Genomic DNA, 21,623 nt, shown 5'->3' on the forward strand with positions numbered 1-21,623 from the left:
TGTGTGCTTGTTTTTTCGCGAAGTGCTGTCGAAACGATTATTGTATTTTAGTATTGTAATTTAGAATACATTAATGAAGTTGCAGACGAGCGTGCGTCTGTAAAATGTGGTGTATAACCGAGTTCGTTGGCATTTAATCGAGTAGTCAAGTAGTCGGTGCCAGCAAAGCGGTTGTTCACCTGTTGAAAGTTGAGGACTCACTGACCCAGTCCCAGGGTCGGACTTACAACACTTCTTGTGTCCTGCTTAATCACACTCACACAAACGTACATCTACGCATTTGCTTGTTTACACATAATATTTCAGCTATTTCTATGTACTTATTTCTAATTTAACCTTTGTACATGCATAACTATATATTTGTCTACTTGTTGAGCCCGTCCAAACTTGAACCGAGTTGTACGATTGTCATGTGACACCCTGTAAATCTTCCTTTCTGCAGATCATGAGTAAGACCATAACGTGGCTTGTGTATAAACATGTTGAGGCTGCAATTTTCGGTGTGAAAGTCTGCCGAATTCGAAAGAACGGGTTACACTAAATATTTTTTGTTTTGGTTTACCAATGAGGCGGCTATAAAAAATGCAATAACATTTTACTACCTTGAAACCACACTGTTACTGTAAAAATCGACGCTTAAAGGTCTGTCCTCTGACAGTTTTAATAACTCGGCATTTCTACAGGAAGTATGATACACCCGACAATTTTAGGTCACGTTGTTTTAAGTAGGGTGAATGTACATATGTCCTAACTAACTTTGCACTCTGCATAATACTATAAGCACAAGCAAGCTCTAAAATTTCCACACAAATGCTCAATCAATCGCTGCAAATATTGCAGCCACACTAGACGCATACGTTTGTGTAAGAAATCATGTACGATATTAACCAATAAGAAGGAAGAAACTTTAGAATTGTTCGCTGTCAGCCCATCATGTTTACCCGGTTGTATAAATTGGATATGATTATTTTAACGTAGCATAATATCTTTTTTCTTTGATCTTCAATCGCTTCTGTAGAGTGATTATCATTTGGTACTTATCGATTTTAATGTGGTTCTACTATTAAATCATTCACAATGGAATAGAGTGAAGCTTGATGAGATGTATTCATGATTATCCTGCAAGTAACCTTTGTGTTGCAAAGCATTTAAATGTTATTGTTATAGGTGATGATAGACAATAATCTTTCTTGTGCGAGTTCGTTGTTCTTTTGATGTTGACCACTGTATTTGGGTTAATTAAAAATTAATATGAATAGCCACAGTAGCTGGCATTGCCTCTACTTTTCAATGAAAATGCATGATGACTTTCGCTTCGAAACTAAGTGATTGTGTTTGGCAAAAACTGCTTTGAACCGTTCGCTCTCCACGACTTCTTCATCACATTTTCGTCATGTACTTCTTCTTCGCGCGTCATGGCCTACTAAATTTTCGGATTATTTTTTCCATCGAGGACTGTCGATGTACTATTACGTCAAACCGCAATCAAAAAACTTAATGTGAGCACGTACAGGGTGAGCCAATTTTCACATTTTATTACGACAACACAATCACTAAGTATAACATGCAATATTTTTTTGGTACTATATGAATTTCTTTGGTTGAAACATCCTTTGGCGACTGCTGAATTTGAATATTTTGAGCTTTATGTAGAAAAGAATGACGTGGTGTCAAAAATAATTAAGAAAAAGGACCTAGTTGTTATAGCAGATTGGTAATTAATACGTAAGGTATCAAATGGTCCAATGTCACACAATTTCATATTAAAAGGAATATAAAGACGGCACAATGGAAGAAAATAACTATTACATTGAAATAAATCAGAGCTTTTACAGCTTTGCAAAAGCTTCTTGAAAAAAGCTTTGAAAGTTGGAATTGCACGGACAATGAGCAGTAGCGAGGCGTCGCGGTTTTTGTGGCCGTTGTAGTCCGATTGGGTCTATTAAACAAATAATTGTTGTCGCGGTAATTTATCTGTTAAATTAATTTCAATATGGAGTAGGATGTTATTGGCAGCCGGTAACCTGTTTATAAGTATGTTTTAATGTTAATGAAGCAAAAGGATTTACACCGGTTGTTGTTGCTCTTATTACAGGACCGTAATCGGAAGCTTCTTTTTATCCTTTTTCCAACAAATAAAATACAATGCAATTTTCTTATACTTATTATAGCTTTTGAAAATGAATAGGTATTGTCCATAAAATTATTAAAAATTTATTAAAGTAACACCCGAAGGATTACTTGGTTGAAATTAGTTGATGGTTCGGTTACAGAGGGGCCAATTAACAGAATCCTGGAAAGGATTAGGAAAATCTTTTGTTAACTAGATCATCCGCGAAAGTCATATTTTTGCTCTCATGTTTCTGACGATTTTGAAGAAATATTTGTTTGTCTTAATGTATATAAGCTTGTATACTTGTAAATTGAACTCATATGCACAAATAAAATGGGCACAGTAAACTCGTCTTTCAGATATTGAGCGAATCTCCATAAGGGATATGCTATTTCAAGTTCCATCAGTTTTTCATTTCCATATCGGGATGGTATTTTTAGAAATGGGTTCACAGACGGGGTTATTTACCTTTCCGACCCTGTTCTTTCGATCGACCATTGTAAATTCGCCCATCACAAATTCAACAACTCATTAAACCTATGCCTGTTCTCAACATGAACAAATTTTAATCTTACAATTAATATCTTTTCTAGTCAAATTTAGATTTTCCGATGGAAATCGAATCCGTCTATTAAATCTTCATCTGGGACTAAACGTGTTAGTACTGGAACTAAAATTCCAAATTGTTGACTAATAATCGAAGTTGTTTGAACAACAACTAAATAATGAATAACGATTTATAATATATGTAATCGTGATTTTTATTACCTGTGGCTAATAGTTGTTGGTTATGTTGTAAGTAGGTGAATTTGAAAGATCGATGGGAATAGTAACCTCCGTATTTTCCATAAAACGGCCAATTTATTAAAATAAAATCAACGGCAATACCTCTTTAGGAATGTGTGCAAGAGTATACCCAATAAACAGGTTAGGTGCTTCAGTTGAAGGTCGAAATCAATTAAAATTTCATCTGTGNAACGTGTTAGTACTGGAACTAAAATTCCAAATTGTTGACTAATAATCGAAGTTGTTTGAACAACAACTAAATAATGAATAACGATTTATAATATATGTAATCGTGATTTTTATTACCTGTGGCTAATAGTTGTTGGTTATGTTGTAAGTAGGTGAATTTGAAAGATCGATGGGAATAGTAACCTCCGTATTTTCCATAAAACGGCCAATTTATTAAAATAAAATCAACGGCAATACCTCTTTAGGAATGTGTGCAAGAGTATACCCAATAAACAGGTTAGGTGCTTCAGTTGAAGGTCGAAATCAATTAAAATTTCATCTGTGAACGGTTAGAGCTTTCGGCATATTTTCTCTCTCTTTTTTTTTGTTTAATACGCATTTACGTTTTGATTATAATAAACATTCTACATAATATATAATTTTTAAATTGAAAAGATTGCAATTTAATTAACATCCCACTATTTTTTTCTTAATCTAACTTTAACTCGTCCTTCCTAGACGCTAATACTGCTACATTAACGTTAAATCTAAGCCAATTTTTTACCCCTGTATTAAGTCTAACCCTAAAGCTTCCTGTCTTTAATAATATTAATCGCATCTTCGATATATAAATTAAAAGGCGAGGAGGACAATCTACGTACATACTTTTCTAACTCGCTTAAGCAAACATAAATCTACTTATCCCATGTCTACGTTCTTTTCTTTCATCATCATTTACTCAACTAATTTTCATGAAGCTCTACTGTTTCCTCTAAAATGCAATTACATAGCTTCAGATCAATTTTAAATTTGGGAACATTGTTATCCTCTAGACAATTTAAAGCTTGCACTTTCTATTACTCAATAATAATTTAAACTGGAGTCTTCTTCTAAATCAAAAAAAAAAGAAGATAAAGCCTGAATCGGAAATTTCTTCATACATCAAAAGCTCAATTTCCTTTTAAGTATTCACTTGGTCGGTCAATGGAACCGAGCAAGTCCCAACAGGCACTACTCTTATTATTATAGGACTGATTCACGTGATAATTGAAGATCAATCTAGAAAGTGCAAGTTTCTTCTCTCCTTCTTCTTGTTGTTCTTTAGCACACACAAGCACCGAGGACTTGTTGTTTTCTGTGCTTTTCTCGAAAGGTCGGTCACCCTGCAACGCAGAAGAGGAACGGGTGCAGATCGTTGGATGGTAACGCATTGAAAAGCCGAAATAAATTCCACGGCACCGCACTTCTTCGTCTTATTCAATGGCACGATCTTCACACCGACGGTCTAATTTAATTCTTATCTTACAATATGTCCTTTGGAGGGGCTTGTTTATCTCATTACTAAATAAATAGTGTAATCCATCCAAATTTGAACGGAAGGTACCGTTGTCGATTGTGTACACATATGTCAGTCAGGAAAACCTAACCTAATTTGCTGCATACTACGCAACCCCTCGTGCACAACTTCTCTCGGGTTGTCTACTACGCATAGTGGACATAGAGGACGTATGTTGGGTTGCATGTTTTAGTTTGTATTAAAACGATTCTTCTGAAAAATTCGAGATAATTAAATCGAATTCTTGTGGAAAACATCCCTACCCGGTGAATTTTTGATCAAAATCCTTCGAGGAACAAACTTTGCTTGTATTATATTTCCCGAAATTTTGTGTTCTGCAGCTTTGCAGCTCGCGCAGACAAACCGAGAGTGTTGAGGGTCAATTTTCACTTGCCACTGTGATCCTTAGATGATTGTATGAGTGTCGAAAATTTGATATTATGTGTGGAAATCACTGGTGACCGCGAATGGCCGGTGTCTAACGTGTTTATGTATGGTCCGGTACGGCTTTTAAGGTTATTAGAGGGCATGTATGTACGGGGTTCTTTCGTGCCTTCGACGTCGGGTCAATATAACGTAGGTACGTTAGGGCGACCTTGTCGATCGCAGACTTATAAGAATCACTACTGCTGCTTTGTTGCAACATTAAAAAAAAGATGTACCCACGCACAGCCAACTCTGCAGGGTGGTCGGCACGAAACAAAAAACAACAATCTGTGACTAATCGCGAAGACTTCAGTGAAAAATTCCGGAAAGCTCTCGGAGAACTAGAGGAAGCGAATAATGAGGAAGAACGACACACAGAAAAAAGAGAAAATCGCCAGTCGATTCCGTTTTCCTTTTGATATTTGGAACCCTAATTAATCAAAACAGTTCACGACAAAAGACATTTATTTTCAAACAAACGTTTATTTGCAGGTAAAAAAGGTATGAAATGTTTAGGAGTTCAGGCGTATATTTGTTTATTTCATTAACAATATACCAACGTTTCGCTCAATTTTTATGAGTTTTATCAAGACAATTGTTAAATCACTGATGAATTCAACTTGTGTTCTTATCAACATTGAATTATGCACTTCCTACTTTAAAATATCATGAGAAAGTTTTAGATTTTTAATAATTCAATCAATTGTTCCTCTTTTGTTTTTTATTATTATTGCGATAACTGCTATTATTACACAAATGTAGAAAGTTTTGTTTGCTATTAAAGTGGGATACAATGCTTTTCAACTGAGATTTACTGGTTTTGTTATCTTGATCTTCTCAATTAGGCCACTATGCCATACATTTTATCAAACGTTCGTGATCTATGAAGAAAGGCAGGCACCTCAAGTGAATTAAGGTCATTTTGTAATTTTTTTGTGTAGAAGATATGCTAAGCGACACAACAGTATCTAACTGTCACGTTTTTCACAAATTTCCCGATGATATCAAACAAAATTAGAAATTGATGCATGTTTTATTGAAAAGTGCATTCAAAGTTATTGATGAAAAAACATATAAACTTCAATTAGTTAGATGCTTTGTGTTCGCCAATATTAGATACAATACACATAAATTAATAACCCTAGGTAGTTGAATTCATAATTACATGTAAATTTTATACAGTAATTTTATGGTTTACCTTGAAACGTATGTAAGTAAATAGATATTTGCGGAATAATTATTAATAGTTCGAATATTATTTTGTTTACAATTTTAATTATTATTGCTCTATTAATTTATGCAAGAGTGCATGTTAATTAGAAGAAATACATTTTTAAAACACCCTTGCCCGGAGAATAGTTTATTGGACAGACCCTGGGTCGAACACCTACGAGAACTATGACCGCTTTCGAACAGTAATTCTTAATTTTTTATGCTACCTATAATATGTATATTATTAGGCTAAAAACCCCGCATAAATTAATTCTGATCGAATGGTAGAGGTACGTACTTGTGATTCACCCGGTTAATTTCAAGAGATTTTTGCCCCAAAAATGAATAAAATATTTTGAATATTATTAACAAGAACACTGAACTTATTATTAATGAGTATAACAAACTGCGGACGGTGTATCTTAATTCCAAGAAAATTGTTTATTGTTTCTTCCAGGAAATTGTTTAAAATGTTAGCCTAATCTTATGATTTATATTTACATATAATAGTTTATATAAATATAATTATTGATATTGTTTTCTACCAAACAAAAGTTTAACTTGCATAAGAATGTGTTTCCTCTAAAATGCAATTACATAGCTTCAGATCAATTTTAAATTTGGGAACATTGTTATCCTCTAGACAATTTAAAGCTTGCACTTTCTATTACTCAATAATAATTTAAACTGGAGTCTTCTTCTAAATCAAAAAAAAAAGAAGATAAAGCCTGAATCGGAAATTTCTTCATACATCAAAAGCTCAATTTCCTTTTAAGTATTCACTTGGTCGGTCAATGGAACCGAGCAAGTCCCAACAGGCACTACTCTTATTATTATAGGACTGATTCACGTGATAATTGAAGATCAATCTAGAAAGTGCAAGTTTCTTCTCTCCTTCTTCTTGTTGTTCTTTAGCACACACAAGCACCGAGGACTTGTTGTTTTCTGTGCTTTTCTCGAAAGGTCGGTCACCCTGCAACGCAGAAGAGGAACGGGTGCAGATCGTTGGATGGTAACGCATTGAAAAGCCGAAATAAATTCCACGGCACCGCACTTCTTCGTCTTATTCAATGGCACGATCTTCACACCGACGGTCTAATTTAATTCTTATCTTACAATATGTCCTTTGGAGGGGCTTGTTTATCTCATTACTAAATAAATAGTGTAATCCATCCAAATTTGAACGGAAGGTACCGTTGTCGATTGTGTACACATATGTCAGTCAGGAAAACCTAACCTAATTTGCTTATCTTATTACTAAGTAAGTAGTGTAATCCATCCAAATTTGAACGGAAGGTACCGTTGTCGATGGTGTATACCCTATTTACATTATCATAGCGATTCCCTACTATAACCTAACCTAACCTAACCTCTTAATGCATAATCCTTCACACATGTCAGTCAGGAAAACCTAACCTAATTTGCTGCATACTACGCAACCCCTCGTGCACAACTTCTCTCGGGTTGTCTACTACGCATAGTGGACATAGAGGACGTATGTTGGGTTGCATGTTTTAGTTTGTATTAAAACGATTCTTCTGAAAAATTCGAGATAATTAAATCGAATTCTTGTGGAAAACATCCCTACCCGGTGAATTTTTGATCAAAATCCTTCGAGGAACAAACTTTGCTTGTATTATATTTCCCGAAATTTTGTGTTCTGCAGCTTTGCAGCTCGCGCAGACAAACCGAGAGTGTTGAGGGTCAATTTTCACTTGCCACTGTGATCCTTAGATGATTGTATGAGTGTCGAAAATTTGATATTATGTGTGGAAATCACTGGTGACCGCGAATGGCCGGTGTCTAACGTGTTTATGTATGGTCCGGTACGGCTTTTAAGGTTATTAGAGGGCATGTATGTACGGGGTTCTTTCGTGCCTTCGACGTCGGGTCAATATAACGTAGGTACGTTAGGGCGACCTTGTCGATCGCAGACTTATAAGAATCACTACTGCTGCTTTGTTGCAACATTAAAAAAAAGATGTACCCACGCACAGCCAACTCTGCAGGGTGGTCGGCACGAAACAAAAAACAACAATCTGTGACTAATCGCGAAGACTTCAGTGAAAAATTCCGGAAAGCTCTCGGAGAACTAGAGGAAGCGAATAATGAGGAAGAACGACACACAGAAAAAAGAGAAAATCGCCAGTCGATTCCGTTTTCCTTTTGATATTTGGAACCCTAATTAATCAAAACAGTTCACGACAAAAGACATTTATTTTCAAACAAACGTTTATTTGCAGGTAAAAAAGGTATGAAATGTTTAGGAGTTCAGGCGTATATTTGTTTATTTCATTAACAATATACCAACGTTTCGCTCAATTTTTATGAGTTTTATCAAGACAATTGTTAAATCACTGATGAATTCAACTTGTGTTCTTATCAACATTGAATTATGCACTTCCTACTTTAAAATATCATGAGAAAGTTTTAGATTTTTAATAATTCAATCAATTGTTCCTCTTTTGTTTTTTATTATTATTGCGATAACTGCTATTATTACACAAATGTAGAAAGTTTTGTTTGCTATTAAAGTGGGATACAATGCTTTTCAACTGAGATTTACTGGTTTTGTTATCTTGATCTTCTCAATTAGGCCACTATGCCATACATTTTATCAAACGTTCGTGATCTATGAAGAAAGGCAGGCACCTCAAGTGAATTAAGGTCATTTTGTAATTTTTTTGTGTAGAAGATATGCTAAGCGACACAACAGTATCTAACTGTCACGTTTTTCACAAATTTCCCGATGATATCAAACAAAATTAGAAATTGATGCATGTTTTATTGAAAAGTGCATTCAAAGTTATTGATGAAAAAACATATAAACTTCAATTAGTTAGATGCTTTGTGTTCGCCAATATTAGATACAATACACATAAATTAATAACCCTAGGTAGTTGAATTCATAATTACATGTAAATTTTATACAGTAATTTTATGGTTTACCTTGAAACGTATGTAAGTAAATAGATATTTGCGGAATAATTATTAATAGTTCGAATATTATTTTGTTTACAATTTTAATTATTATTGCTCTATTAATTTATGCAAGAGTGCATGTTAATTAGAAGAAATACATTTTTAAAACACCCTTGCCCGGAGAATAGTTTATTGGACAGACCCTGGGTCGAACACCTACGAGAACTATGACCGCTTTCGAACAGTAATTCTTAATTTTTTATGCTACCTATAATATGTATATTATTAGGCTAAAAACCCCGCATAAATTAATTCTGATCGAATGGTAGAGGTACGTACTTGTGATTCACCCGGTTAATTTCAAGAGATTTTTGCCCCAAAAATGAATAAAATATTTTGAATATTATTAACAAGAACACTGAACTTATTATTAATGAGTATAACAAACTGCGGACGGTGTATCTTAATTCCAAGAAAATTGTTTATTGTTTCTTCCAGGAAATTGTTTAAAATGTTAGCCTAATCTTATGATTTATATTTACATATAATAGTTTNATATTGTTTTCTACCAAACAAAAGTTTAACTTGCATAAGAATGTATGCAATCAATTATACACCTGAATTTAGACCCGATTACTTTTTTCAGTTGTTTTCTACCACCTCGAAAGGCGAAACTTCGGCTGAGGCTGCATAATTAATAAAGAACGTTTTATCCCATTCTGATTGCTTTTAATTGAAAAAATCTTATTATATATTGGAGAAGATAGTACAAAAAATTATAATTTACACCTAGAAATTGTTTAAAAAGTTAGATTAATCTAATGATTTTTATTTACATATAATGTTATATTAATTACTGACATTGTTTTCTACCAAACAAAAATTTAATTTACATAAGAATGTATGCAATCAATTATACACCCGAATTTAGACCCGCTTACTTTTTGCAGTTGTTTTCTACCACCGCGAAAGGCGCAACTTCGGCTGTGGCTGCATAATTAATAAAGAACATTTCACGCCATTCTGATTGCTTCTAATTGAAAAAATCTTAATAAATACTGGGAAAGGTAGTACAAAAATTTATAATTTACACGTGGTCACATAAATATTCCTGTCAAAATCGAGGCGTACGAAAGGTGATAGATATACCTATATTCGTAGATGCTCGATGAACTTCTCATTAAATTTCTATTTGCATTCTCCGAGATCCAGAACGATGGAGATTTTATCTAAGATAGGTACTTATGCCTAGTAATTTATGTCGTAAGATAGAAGAAGAGTGCTGAAGAGAAAGATGGACAGTGACAGTGCTGGTGAGAGAATATTTTGTACATTTTTTTTGAACTGTGAAACTGTCTTTTGTTTTTCCATCAACCGATTTTATGGTCTGTTTTTAAGAAAGTTAACGTCTTCATTAATCTTCTCTTTATTATCTGCTGCTGCGTTAAGAAAGTTATTGTTGTTAATTTTATCCGTTTGTCGCATTTGCCTATATCGGTCACTAAGATTTTCCTCGGTCGTTACCGCCCCCTCGGGTCAATTAAATCGCCGCTCACTATGATAAGCGTTTGACGCGGAGGAGAAATCACATTTCAAGAGTTAGTGTGGTGTAATTTTTGCCGGTGTTATTGACCGTGAATGTATGTTACAACCTAATTTCGAACGGCGCTAAAGATGTTTCCTCTTACCTCTACACGCTGATTGCACTTTCATATTTTCATATACCGGACCCGTTCAGTTAAAACATAAATAAACAACGACAATTGTTTAAGAAATTGTTTTCAACTAAGTACTAATAATACGGTATAAATAACCCCTTATATTCACGCAGTTTCAATTAAAATTCGTTGAGTAATAAGAACCTTTCTTATGCTAACTCAGCTTAAATTAAGCTACTCCATTTGTGGGTTCTAGATAGATCATATATTATAGTACCAAGTTTCTATTTTTATTATCTGCTATTAATCTTTAACCCTAGCTTACAAACTTACCCCACAATTCAAACCCATCCTATCCTATCCTAACCTAACCACCTAGTAACGCTAACGTTTCTGCATTAAGGTTATTATTATAGCTTCGAGTATCAACTATTTCCTGTATGTGGTATCATATTGAGCTTTTATTTTAATTATTTACAATTAATTCTTCAAATCCGTGCTTACAAATTACCCTCCACCGTAAACCCAGTCCATCCTAACCTAGCAGGTTAAGTAAATTTAACCACTTTGTATTCAATTATCATGCCTTTAAGTATCAACTATCTGCTGTGCTCACTCCTTTAGGTACCGTATCGAATTAAGTTTTTTATTTTTATTATCTATTAATTCTTAACTCCTTCTTCGTGTCTTCAACCTAATCTATACCATAAACCTATCCTACCATATCCTAACCACTTAGTAGCCTGAAATTTTTTGGACCGAGGTTATTATAGCTTTATGTATAGTATCAACTATTTACTGTGTTCACTCCAGGTTTACGTTTCTATTTATTATCTGTTATCAGTTCCTAACCCTAACTTACATCCCTACATACACTGTAAACGCTACCTACCCTAACCTAACCGCCTACTATCTTAAAGCTTTTTGTACAGAGATTATTATAGCTTTATGTATAGTATCAACTATTTACTGTGCTCACTTCAGGTTTACGTTTCTATTTATTATCTGTTATCAGTTCCTAACCCTAGCTTACAGCCCTACATACACTGGAAACGCATCCTACCCTAACCTAACCGCCTAGTATCTTAAAGCTTTTTGTACAGAGATTATTATAGCTTTAAGTATAGTATCAACTATTTACTGTGTTCACTTCAGTTTTACGTTTCTATTTATTATCTGTTATCAGTTCCTAACCCTAGCTTACATCCCTACATACACTGCAAACGCATCCTACCCTAACCTAACCGCCTAGTATCTTAAAGCTTTTTGTACAGAGATTATTATAGCTTTAAGTATAGTATAAACTATTTACTGTGTTCACTTCAGTTTTACGTTTCTATTTATTATCTGCTATCAATTCTTAACCTCTGCTTACAACCTTACCTATACCGTAAAGCCATCCTACCCTAACCTAACCGCCAGTAACCTCAAGCCTTTTGTATTGAATATAAAACTCCCAACGTAACCCTCTAAGTAATGAATTATTGTATCTAATATTTTGCTATCAGCGAATTTCTAATAGATCAGACCCTATATTTTTGACAAAGTCAAAATTGACAAAAGATCTGTTTTCTTCTTTTGTTGTCGATTTAAAAGTGAGGTCATCGTCTTCAAACAGTCAAAAGCAAGTGGCGCTCGATTTGTTTTATGAGCGAGCGCTTTCTAAAAAAAAGTCTTCAACAAAACATGCAGTTTCGTGAAGGCGTTGGTTGCATCCGGATCTTCGACTTTTTACCCGACACTTACATCCGCAACATCCAACACAGAAATTTCGGTAAAAAATTCAATGTAGATCAATTTGTTTGAAATTTAATACTACGTTTTTAACCTGAACAGTTGGTGTAACATCTACCACAATAATACTAGAATACTACAAAATTTTAAAGGGACAAAACACTCACCGATGGATATTTCCGACGACATTCCTTTTTCGTCCATTACTATTTCCTTTTCTGTTGCAGTTTAGCTTTCCTGAAAAAAAAAAAGATGTGAAACATTGAAATTTTGATATACACAACTGAAAATAGTCAAAAAGGAAAATCAATTAGTTAAATAAGAAAATAGAATAAAAAAGTATTAGGGGCCGCACGTGTAGCAGGTGAGATTTTTAGCCCTGACCGTTGATGACGTGTTGGTAACTGCACTGTAATCTGCCAAATCCTTGAAAAGTATGATTGGAAATTTAATGAATCTTATAATTAGTCAGAAATTTTCTGGGGGCGCTATGGAAGTCAATAAGAAATAGGCGAGATAGGTTAGCAGGACACCTTCTCAGGCATGAAGGGCTAGTTAGATACATATTAGAAGTACGAACAAGAGCTAAGAAGGACGGAAGATAGACCTATATCAGATAACTGTTCTCAAATAGTCAATGAAGGAGATGTTCTAGTTTAAAGGAAAAGCGACCATTAGGTCAGGATAGGAAAGAGTGGAGGTGCGTGTCCAACTAGTTTTAGGACTGATGAGCTTATGATGATAATGATCACTAGAGCTATTAATGCTGGAGGACGGACAGTCTGTCTTCGACCTACGCTGAAATGGGGAATGGGTAGATGGTGGTTACGGTGAGAATGATAAGACGCACGAAATGAAGACGAAAGACGGAACAGAGTGGAAGATTTTATTTATCTGTAGAGCATTACTGCCGTAGCATTTGCCTAAGTGACTCAAGAACTTGGACCAAAGCAGACGGACCCGGAATCGAACCCGTGTCCTTCCGAATGCTAAGCTACAGTCTAAACCTATAGGCCATGCCGCTCGACGAATATTCATCAGCTTCACCCCGTATTTATCCAATAAACTGCTTTGATGAAAGCGGTTTCTACCAAAATGTTTCCGCAACATTTCGATTGATTACGAGGTTAACCTTTAAACAGGAATACGTGATAACATGTACATATTTCGTACTATTCTTCGTAATTGAAATTAAAGATTAAATTTTTTCCACTTGTATTCTTCCGTTGACCCACTCTACAATTCCCTATTCGTATGTTCTTATCAGTCGAACAATTAATGAATTAAGACTGATTGTTATAATGGAAATTTACGCACTCGTGCACCAGTAGGTAATCTTTATTTCTTTGTATTAGTAAATGTTTTAGCAAATTTCTAAATAAGTATCGTAGTTTTCTGCAAAAAATTACGTATTCATTTTTTGACGATTTCTTATTTATTTCATCAGTTGTTATGACATTATTGTACCTTCGTACAACACTAACGTGTATACATAAGAATTTTTCCACTGTACGGGTTTGTTTATGATCGTATAAAAAGTGACAATTGATATTAACATTAATTTATTTACATTTTGTGGCGCCTATAGTAATCCATCATCGTGAAAAAATGTAATAGTTTTAAATTATTACTATGTATATTATCTAAGTACAACCGACCTACATTTTATGCTCGAGTAATACGATTTGTATTCATTAAAAAAATAATAATTCTGTCACAGCAATTGCACATAATGAAGTTAAAATCTACCACAGAATTCTGTATGTAATTAATAAATATTTTCAAAAATTTGTATAAGAAATAATTCTAAGTTTATTTGCTTCGGATTACAATAATTTTAGTCACTAATTGCTCTTGTCCTTTTTCACACACACCATTACCTTGCCAAGTCGGATTAGTAATTGGTAATTCCCCTGGTAATTTTTCCCGCAAGAAGGACCTCGTCATCCTTCGTATTTTCTCGTGTGCCTCGCTATCGGATTCAGCGTTTGGCCATTGTTTTTTCCACGGAATGCTAACTTTTGTGTCAAACAAGTGTCATGTTAACGCAGAACATTCATTGAAATTTTTTTATGGAAAATTTTATGAAAATGTCTAGTGAAATATTCCTTCTCTTGCATTTCTTAAGAAAAACTAAAAAATCCAATGAATCAATTCAGGTATTAGGCGTACCTTAGGCGTACCTACTGAGGTATTAGGTGCGGTGTTTGTTTAGATTTTATATCTCACGTAGAAGCCTCCTCATCATCTGCAGATAAGACTCGTTCTAATTTATTTATCTACCGCTGGCAATTAATATAATCTAAATTAGATGTATATATATAATATATATTTATATGTGTGGTATGCTGGCCCTGACATACTGACAATAGCACACTTGTTGACTTTACAACAAACTGTTCACTGTCTTTAAATTTTTTATTTGGATGCGCCAACGATAACGAATCCACACACTTGGCAAAAATTGACCTTCAGATTTGTGCTCTTCCTTGACATGATTGCCCAGTTATATTATTATTACTTCCATTACCTCATTGCTATCAAGATCACTTACTAACCAATATAGTTTTATAACTTTTGTCACTTTTATATCATACATCAGAATTTGTTTTTTGTATCCAATCAGTGGTGATGATACATTATTATATATTTACACAAATTTCGTTATTATTTAAACGGATTTTTGTTATTTAGTTTTCCCATTGTGTTTTTTATTCATTTAGTAAAATATGTAAATTTTTTATACCAACATGTTCCATTATATTGAATATTAATAACTGTTTGATAATTTTTAATAAATAATGTTATTAGTCATTTATTATTGTGATATACGTATCATGTATCTACTAACTTGTGTATATTCCATTGTCCTAAATGTTTCATTGTATATTTTAGCGATAGTAGATGATAATTCCGTCAGTTTTTCATATTGTTAATAAACAAAACAGTCGGCTTCGATGTTATGAAAACATCAATTGCAAATTGTAGATAGCTGTATGAATAAAATTTTGCAATTTTATTGAACATGTTGTTGTGTGATATGTTCTATAATAACTGCTGAATTTGTTATATTGTTTAAATTGAAAAGTTATTAGGTAAGTAGAAAAAAACTAATTTCTATTTGTGTTATAAGTAGGTAGGTATTTTCATAGAATGGTTTAAGTTTAAACAGTGTTATTACGTAATGTGAATTGAATTGCCAAAAAAATTAAAGCACATGTTATTATAATATGAAGCTAGTAATATTTTTTTTAATCTGTAACCAATAAGAATTGAATTTGATGACTTCAAAGAACAAAGTGAATGATTTTATAAACAATTATTTATTAGAGAATAGAGATGATTGAGCTGTAAAATAAGGAAGTCGGGGAGCTTTTTTCTGTACAGTACTATCCAAGAAGAACAATAATTAGCATAGAAAAGTGTGATTTGTCAAGGATATAAAAGAATAAATTTAAGTTTTCTTAATACAAAAATGTGTTGAAACATTTTGTAAAATTCTGTTTGTTCTCCTAATTAAAAAAATTAATAAAATTCGATTGTACTCCTACCGATATCAAAAAATTTCTAGTACAAATATCTATATATCTATGTGGGCTATTCTTGTTAAAATTCTTTAATGTTAATGTAAAAATCTTGCACTAACAATTAGAACCGATATGTTAACATTTACGAAAAATGTTGTCTAATATAATTGGTAGGTAGCCATCGCATAAAAATAAGTGCCTAACCCAATTCTGTCGAGTGAGTGAAGATATTGCCCTAGATTTGAATTTCAGAAAAGTTATCGACTTTCTTTATAGTTGTAATAATAGTAATAGTAGTAGTAGTAGTAGTAGTAGTAGTAGTGGTAGTAAACTTCTTAGGACGTTGAACTTCGAGTTTCACTGCCACGACCTTTCTACTTAATATTAGTTAGTACAATGCCCCAAGGAGATGGTCTACTGCTCTGTTTATTATTGTTTTCATCAATTTTTTCGGTTAATCGGGGACAAGTTATGAAAGTGCGATACATATAGCTAGGCGAAAAAAACCACCGAGAAAGAAATCCGTCGTCCAACTCGAGATACCTGTATTACATCTAGGTATTTATGTACGCTATAACACCTAATGACGATAGAAGCACTAAAGGAAGGAAAATTAATAGTTTATTTCCTCTATTATAGACTTGCTTTCGTTTAGAATATTCTATTATTTAAATATTTATTTATAGACGTGACTTTGGCCTAGATTTTATAATCAAAGTAATCAAAACCGTTTAATATTTACTCTGTCTTTAGTTAATTAATAGAAATATAAGAAAATCTATATATTTCCTAATATTTGCAGTCATCTTCACTTTCAATGCTTTCATGAATGTTTATAGACCAGGTTAACAACAAAAACTGCTTTTATTCATCCTTCAGGACCATTAGACGTATAAAATGTAGGAATTTATTTGACTAGATTCTTTTAAAGTAAATTAAAATGACATAATTGATCATCTCCTAAACGGTAACAATTCATAATAATTTGGAAATAATGTTTGCGAAGAACAATATATCAAATTCTACTTTCATTAAAAAAGAGTGCGAGGAGATTGGTTGCACGGTTTACGCTTGCACCTCGAGAAGACATCCATTTTCGTCCAATACTTGCGAAATGAGTTGATAGACAAATAAGTTTAACTAAGTTGAAATTTTTGTTACACCTTATTATAAAGTACACCAAACAAACAAAGCAACAAATTTTTTTCCCGATTCAAGGCTCTCCACTGTTTTACAAGAGTTACTTGGTTAGCTAACAGTAAAATGTGTAGCACATGAACAAGATTAACAATAAATAAATTACTGTACGTATTTATGTGTTAGTCAAAAACTGGTGAAATAATAATAATAATAGTAGTTAATTAATAAATTATAAGGATATAAATTAATCAATGATAATGAAAATACGTCAGGCGCTTTTTCCTGGTGGCTACCCATTTACATAAACCATGGAAAATTTAATATCCTGGTCATTTAACTAGAAAATATGAAATTCCAAGGGCGGTTCACTGACCTAAACACTACATACTATACACCTACTCATAAACTTATCCAAGCTGGCATATAAGTACATATATTTGCTTAGGTGCCTATAAAAGAAAATTTAGTACGTCTAAGGGAGAAAAATCGAAGATTCTAGTTAATTTTAGCGAAAAAACACTAACCGGAAACATTGTTCTAGAACTAATTCTAACTAATAATAAGTTAGTAAAGTAGTAGTTAGGTCTTGAATAGAATTGCTTATCCAAGACCTTACTTCTACTTTAAAGGCAATTCCTTCTTGCCTTCGTTATCTTCAACATTTCTAAGAAATATTTTTCATTTTCTCGTTTTCCACAATTTTCATAAACTCCACTTTTCTACAAAAAAACTCAGCGGTGCTGCAAATGGTTCAATGTTTCAAATTTATCAATGTCTCCCAAGGACAAACATCAATTTTAAAGATTCGCTAATCAATTATTTTGAATGCACCATCCTATAGCTACTACCTGTATTGTTACAATATGAATTCGAGTATATATCCCTTTCTAGCAAAAAAGAGCTAAATCTATATAAAGGACCTTGCTGCATCCTTACGGAAAGTGGCTCACTGTCAAACTGTTTGAATCTTTTAATCTACACGTCGAGAACTACTACATGTTTCATACAGTTTGATAGGGGGCAATTTTCCGTAAGGATCTTCAGAGGCATCATTAGACAGATTTTTTTTGATTCACTTAGAAATATTTAATTAATACTGAATTATTTCGTTATTAATTGAATTTCTCCATTAATCTGCCATCTACCTCTACCACTATGTACCACGCATGTAATATCAGCGAACACAGATTATATTTGTATCTGTGTTCGCTGATAAAGACGAATAATATAGATAATTACTGGACAGTTGTAAATCTGGGATAGTGTCGTAAATAATTATCAAAAGTCGTACAACAATGATAAAAACCTAAATTAGCTGCTAAACTGCTTAAAAATTTGAAGATACGATTCATTCGCACGAACATTTACTAGTATATAATTAATATTAGTACCTATTAAGTATACATACAATAAGGTAAGTGTATATATAGAGTGGTACACCGCCAACTAACTATATAACTAACTAACTAACTCTATATGTGCTGTTGTAACAACCAACCAACGGGTCAACTACCGTAGAGCAATGCACGCATTTTTTATTAAAATGTAAGGACATCCACTTGGTTCGTTCATTGATACCAGTAATCACATGGAAAATGAAAGTCGTACAACAAATACACACATATGCATGTATTTACAGTGCCCGCCAAAAAGCGTGCACATATGCAGCAAGGAAAACTAAAAATACTAGAACACAATAAAACTAGAGATATTTAGAGTTAAAATGAAATCGATTAAAGGAAAATACGGATTTTTGCAAGGAAATCCAATTTTTTTTTAGTGTAATTTACTTAGCTTTTTCTTATCACGGTTATTAGTTGTTGTTTTTCCGAAAACTGGAACATCCTGTATCCCTAATTAATTTCGAAATGTGGTGTTATAGGCGAATGATAACGTGGACAGAAAAGGTTAGAAATGAAGAGATATTAGAAAGAATAGGAGAACAAAGGATTCTATGGAAGTCAATAAGAAATAGGCTAGATAGGTTGGTAGGACATCTTCTCAGGCATGAAGGTCTAGTCAGAGACATATTAGAGGCAGAAACAGGAGCTAGGAGGGGTAGAGGTAGACCTAGATTAGATTACTGTTCGGAAATAGTTAAGGATGTGGATTGTTCTAGTTTTAGGAAAATGCGAAGTTTAGCTCAGGATAGGAAAAAGTGGAGTTACGTGTCCAACCAGTCTTAGGACTGACGACCTTATGATGATCACGATGAGTACCTAATGTAATCTAGATCTTTCTCTGGCCCTAATCGCTCATATTTCTGTTTTTAGTATGTTTGCAGCCAATGCACGCCATAGATAATTCCTTTTCCAAAAAGTATGTTTGTGGATTACGATTGACTCTAAAGAAAATCTGCAGATACTGTATCTACAGAAGGAAAATATTGCCTAATTTTTTGGTAAACACTGTATATACCCGCTGTATTCACAATATATACTTGCGCTGGTTCGGGAGATCGTTTGTTGTGTGGCGATTCGTCATTTTAACTTTGCATTTCAATTTTCTCTCGATTAAAAATCGCCTTGATCACGTAATAGATCCGCACACAGGTCACTGACATAGGCACCTACCCATACCAGTAACTACTAATAGAACATAATAGCTATGGGTACGTATCTGGCACGCAATCAAATACAAAAAAATCATAATTATAATTAAGAAAATGTCGTCGCCTGTGCGCCTTTTTTAGACGCTATTCGACCCAATTCCAAATTATGGGTTACTAATACGGATCTGCCTAATTGCCAAGTAATAATCTATGCGTGATAAGTGAATGTCACAAAGAATGCCTTTGTTGATAGTGACACATATTATTTAAAGAAATTAAAATCGTAACCAACAACACAAATTTAATGAATTTTGTCATCATCGCAATCTATGTTTGTCATTCCTTTGGAATCACTCACCATACGACAATGTTTTGTTTACTTTAAAAAGTAAAGAAAACGCTTTCTCTTTCTAATTTCTTAGTTTAAAGTTAAATTGGCAAGTTGAATTGTTGTTAGCAACATTTTCACTGCTGATATTGGGTTATCCTTAAGGATAATTAAGGTCAGGATACATTTTTGAAACTTACCTATTTCAATAGTCTACAACATCAAGAAAGTAAAACCAAAAAAGGTTTCAAATGTTATTTTATTAAAATATATATGACCATTTTGCCTTTTTTAAGAATAATTAAGTGTATAAATGTTACTTGGAAATTGCAACTAGAAACTAGTTTTGCCTGCGTCGAACTACATTATCCGAAGACCGATACTACTTCAAACTGGTTTCACCGGAAATGTTACCAGTCAAACTCTATTTCAGAAGAAACGAGTTTTGCCTAGACTAACCAGTTCATCCAGCATTCGATAGGATGAATCAGTTCGCACTAATTTAAACTAGTTTGACCAGTCGAACCGGATTTCAGAAAAAAACTACTTTTACCTAGGCTAAAGTAGTGTAGACTAGGCAAAAGTAGTTTATTGTGAAATTGTTTTTAAAAAAAACCCTAATAACTGAAAACGATCATTAAAAAACATAGTATTAAACTAGCTTTTCTTTTCAGATGTACATTTTCATTGCTGTCGCGATAATCATCGTAGCAACGGCGCTATGGTGGATAAACGACCAACACAGTTTGCCACCAGGCCCTTGGGATTTACCCCTTTTGGGTTTCCTCCCTTGGCTGGACCCCGAACATCCCTACGAAACCCTAACATCACTCGCTAAAAAATATGGGACCATCTACACATTCAATTTAGGAACAGTACGCACAATCGTCCTGTCAGATCATAAGATTGTCAAACAGGCCTTTATGAAGGATGCACTGTCTGGAAGGGCGCCTTTGTACGTTACACACGGAATAATGAAAGGACATGGTATGTAGATGAAGGGGGTTGAAGGTTTTTGTAATTGGTTTTCATTTAAATTCGTTTTTTGCAAAGGAAACTTAATGCAAGAACGATAGAGGTTATTGCAACAGAAAACTTCTTTTGACGCATGATTCTCATCGTTTATAACAGCATCGGCTATTGCGACCAAATTTCGTTACGGTTACGGTTAGACGCATTCTAGATTATGAAATATACTGCTTTTAGTTTAATATTATATTATTATGATATTTGGATATAGTAAACTACGGTTAAAACGACAAAAAATCACGTTACAAACGATATTTATAGCCTATATTACAGGGCGATAGTAAAAATAATGTTTTCGAAAATATATTTAAAAATTTTTTAAATCCATTTTCTCTGATTTAGTTACACCTACAATATGTTCCTTAAATTTTGTAGAACTTACATTTCAAAACAACGCAAGCGATTTGCATTTATTAATTTTATTATTGTTAATAAAAAATTTGCTATCATTGTTAGACCAAATGTATAAAAAGTGAATTGATAACGAAACCAGGTTAAGTGGATACTACTACTATAACGTTAACAATAAATCGTCACGTATAGCGTCGCTAAAAATTATCTCTCTGAATTGATTAAAATAAAAAAAAATTAAAATTGATACTAAAAACGTAAAATGTGAAATTATTTTATTTTGATGACAGATTAAAATAAGTTTTAAGTACTAGATGGAAATAATACACAAAATTAGCCAAA

At 33.4% G+C, this 21,623-nt stretch overlaps 1 protein-coding gene across 3 annotated transcripts in view; it reads left to right on the plus strand.

The window, feature by feature from the left end:
* LOC112905473 (cytochrome P450 306a1-like) overlaps positions 1–20,921 on the plus strand; it is a 43,301-nt gene extending 22,380 nt beyond the window's left edge. Inside the window, exons 1-2 of one of the 3 annotated variants that reach the window (XM_025977995.1) lie at positions 15,279–15,450; positions 20,576–20,920. In XM_025977995.1, coding sequence (XP_025833780.1) covers positions 20,576–20,896 — 321 coding nt within the window. In that variant the 5' untranslated portion in view covers positions 15,279–15,450 and the 3' untranslated portion in view covers positions 20,897–20,920. Of the gene's footprint in view, positions 1–15,278; positions 15,451–19,979; positions 20,077–20,575 lie in introns of those variants that run through there. The other 2 variants (XM_025977997.1, XM_025977996.1) reach the window with 2 other exon arrangements.
* The last annotated feature ends 702 nt before the right edge of the window (positions 20,922–21,623 follow it).

The sequence above is a fragment of the Agrilus planipennis genome, unplaced genomic scaffold (assembly GCF_000699045.2).
Source record: "Agrilus planipennis isolate EAB-ADULT unplaced genomic scaffold, Apla_2.0 scaffold195, whole genome shotgun sequence".
In the NCBI taxonomy this organism is placed as follows: domain Eukaryota; kingdom Metazoa; phylum Arthropoda; class Insecta; order Coleoptera; family Buprestidae; genus Agrilus; species Agrilus planipennis.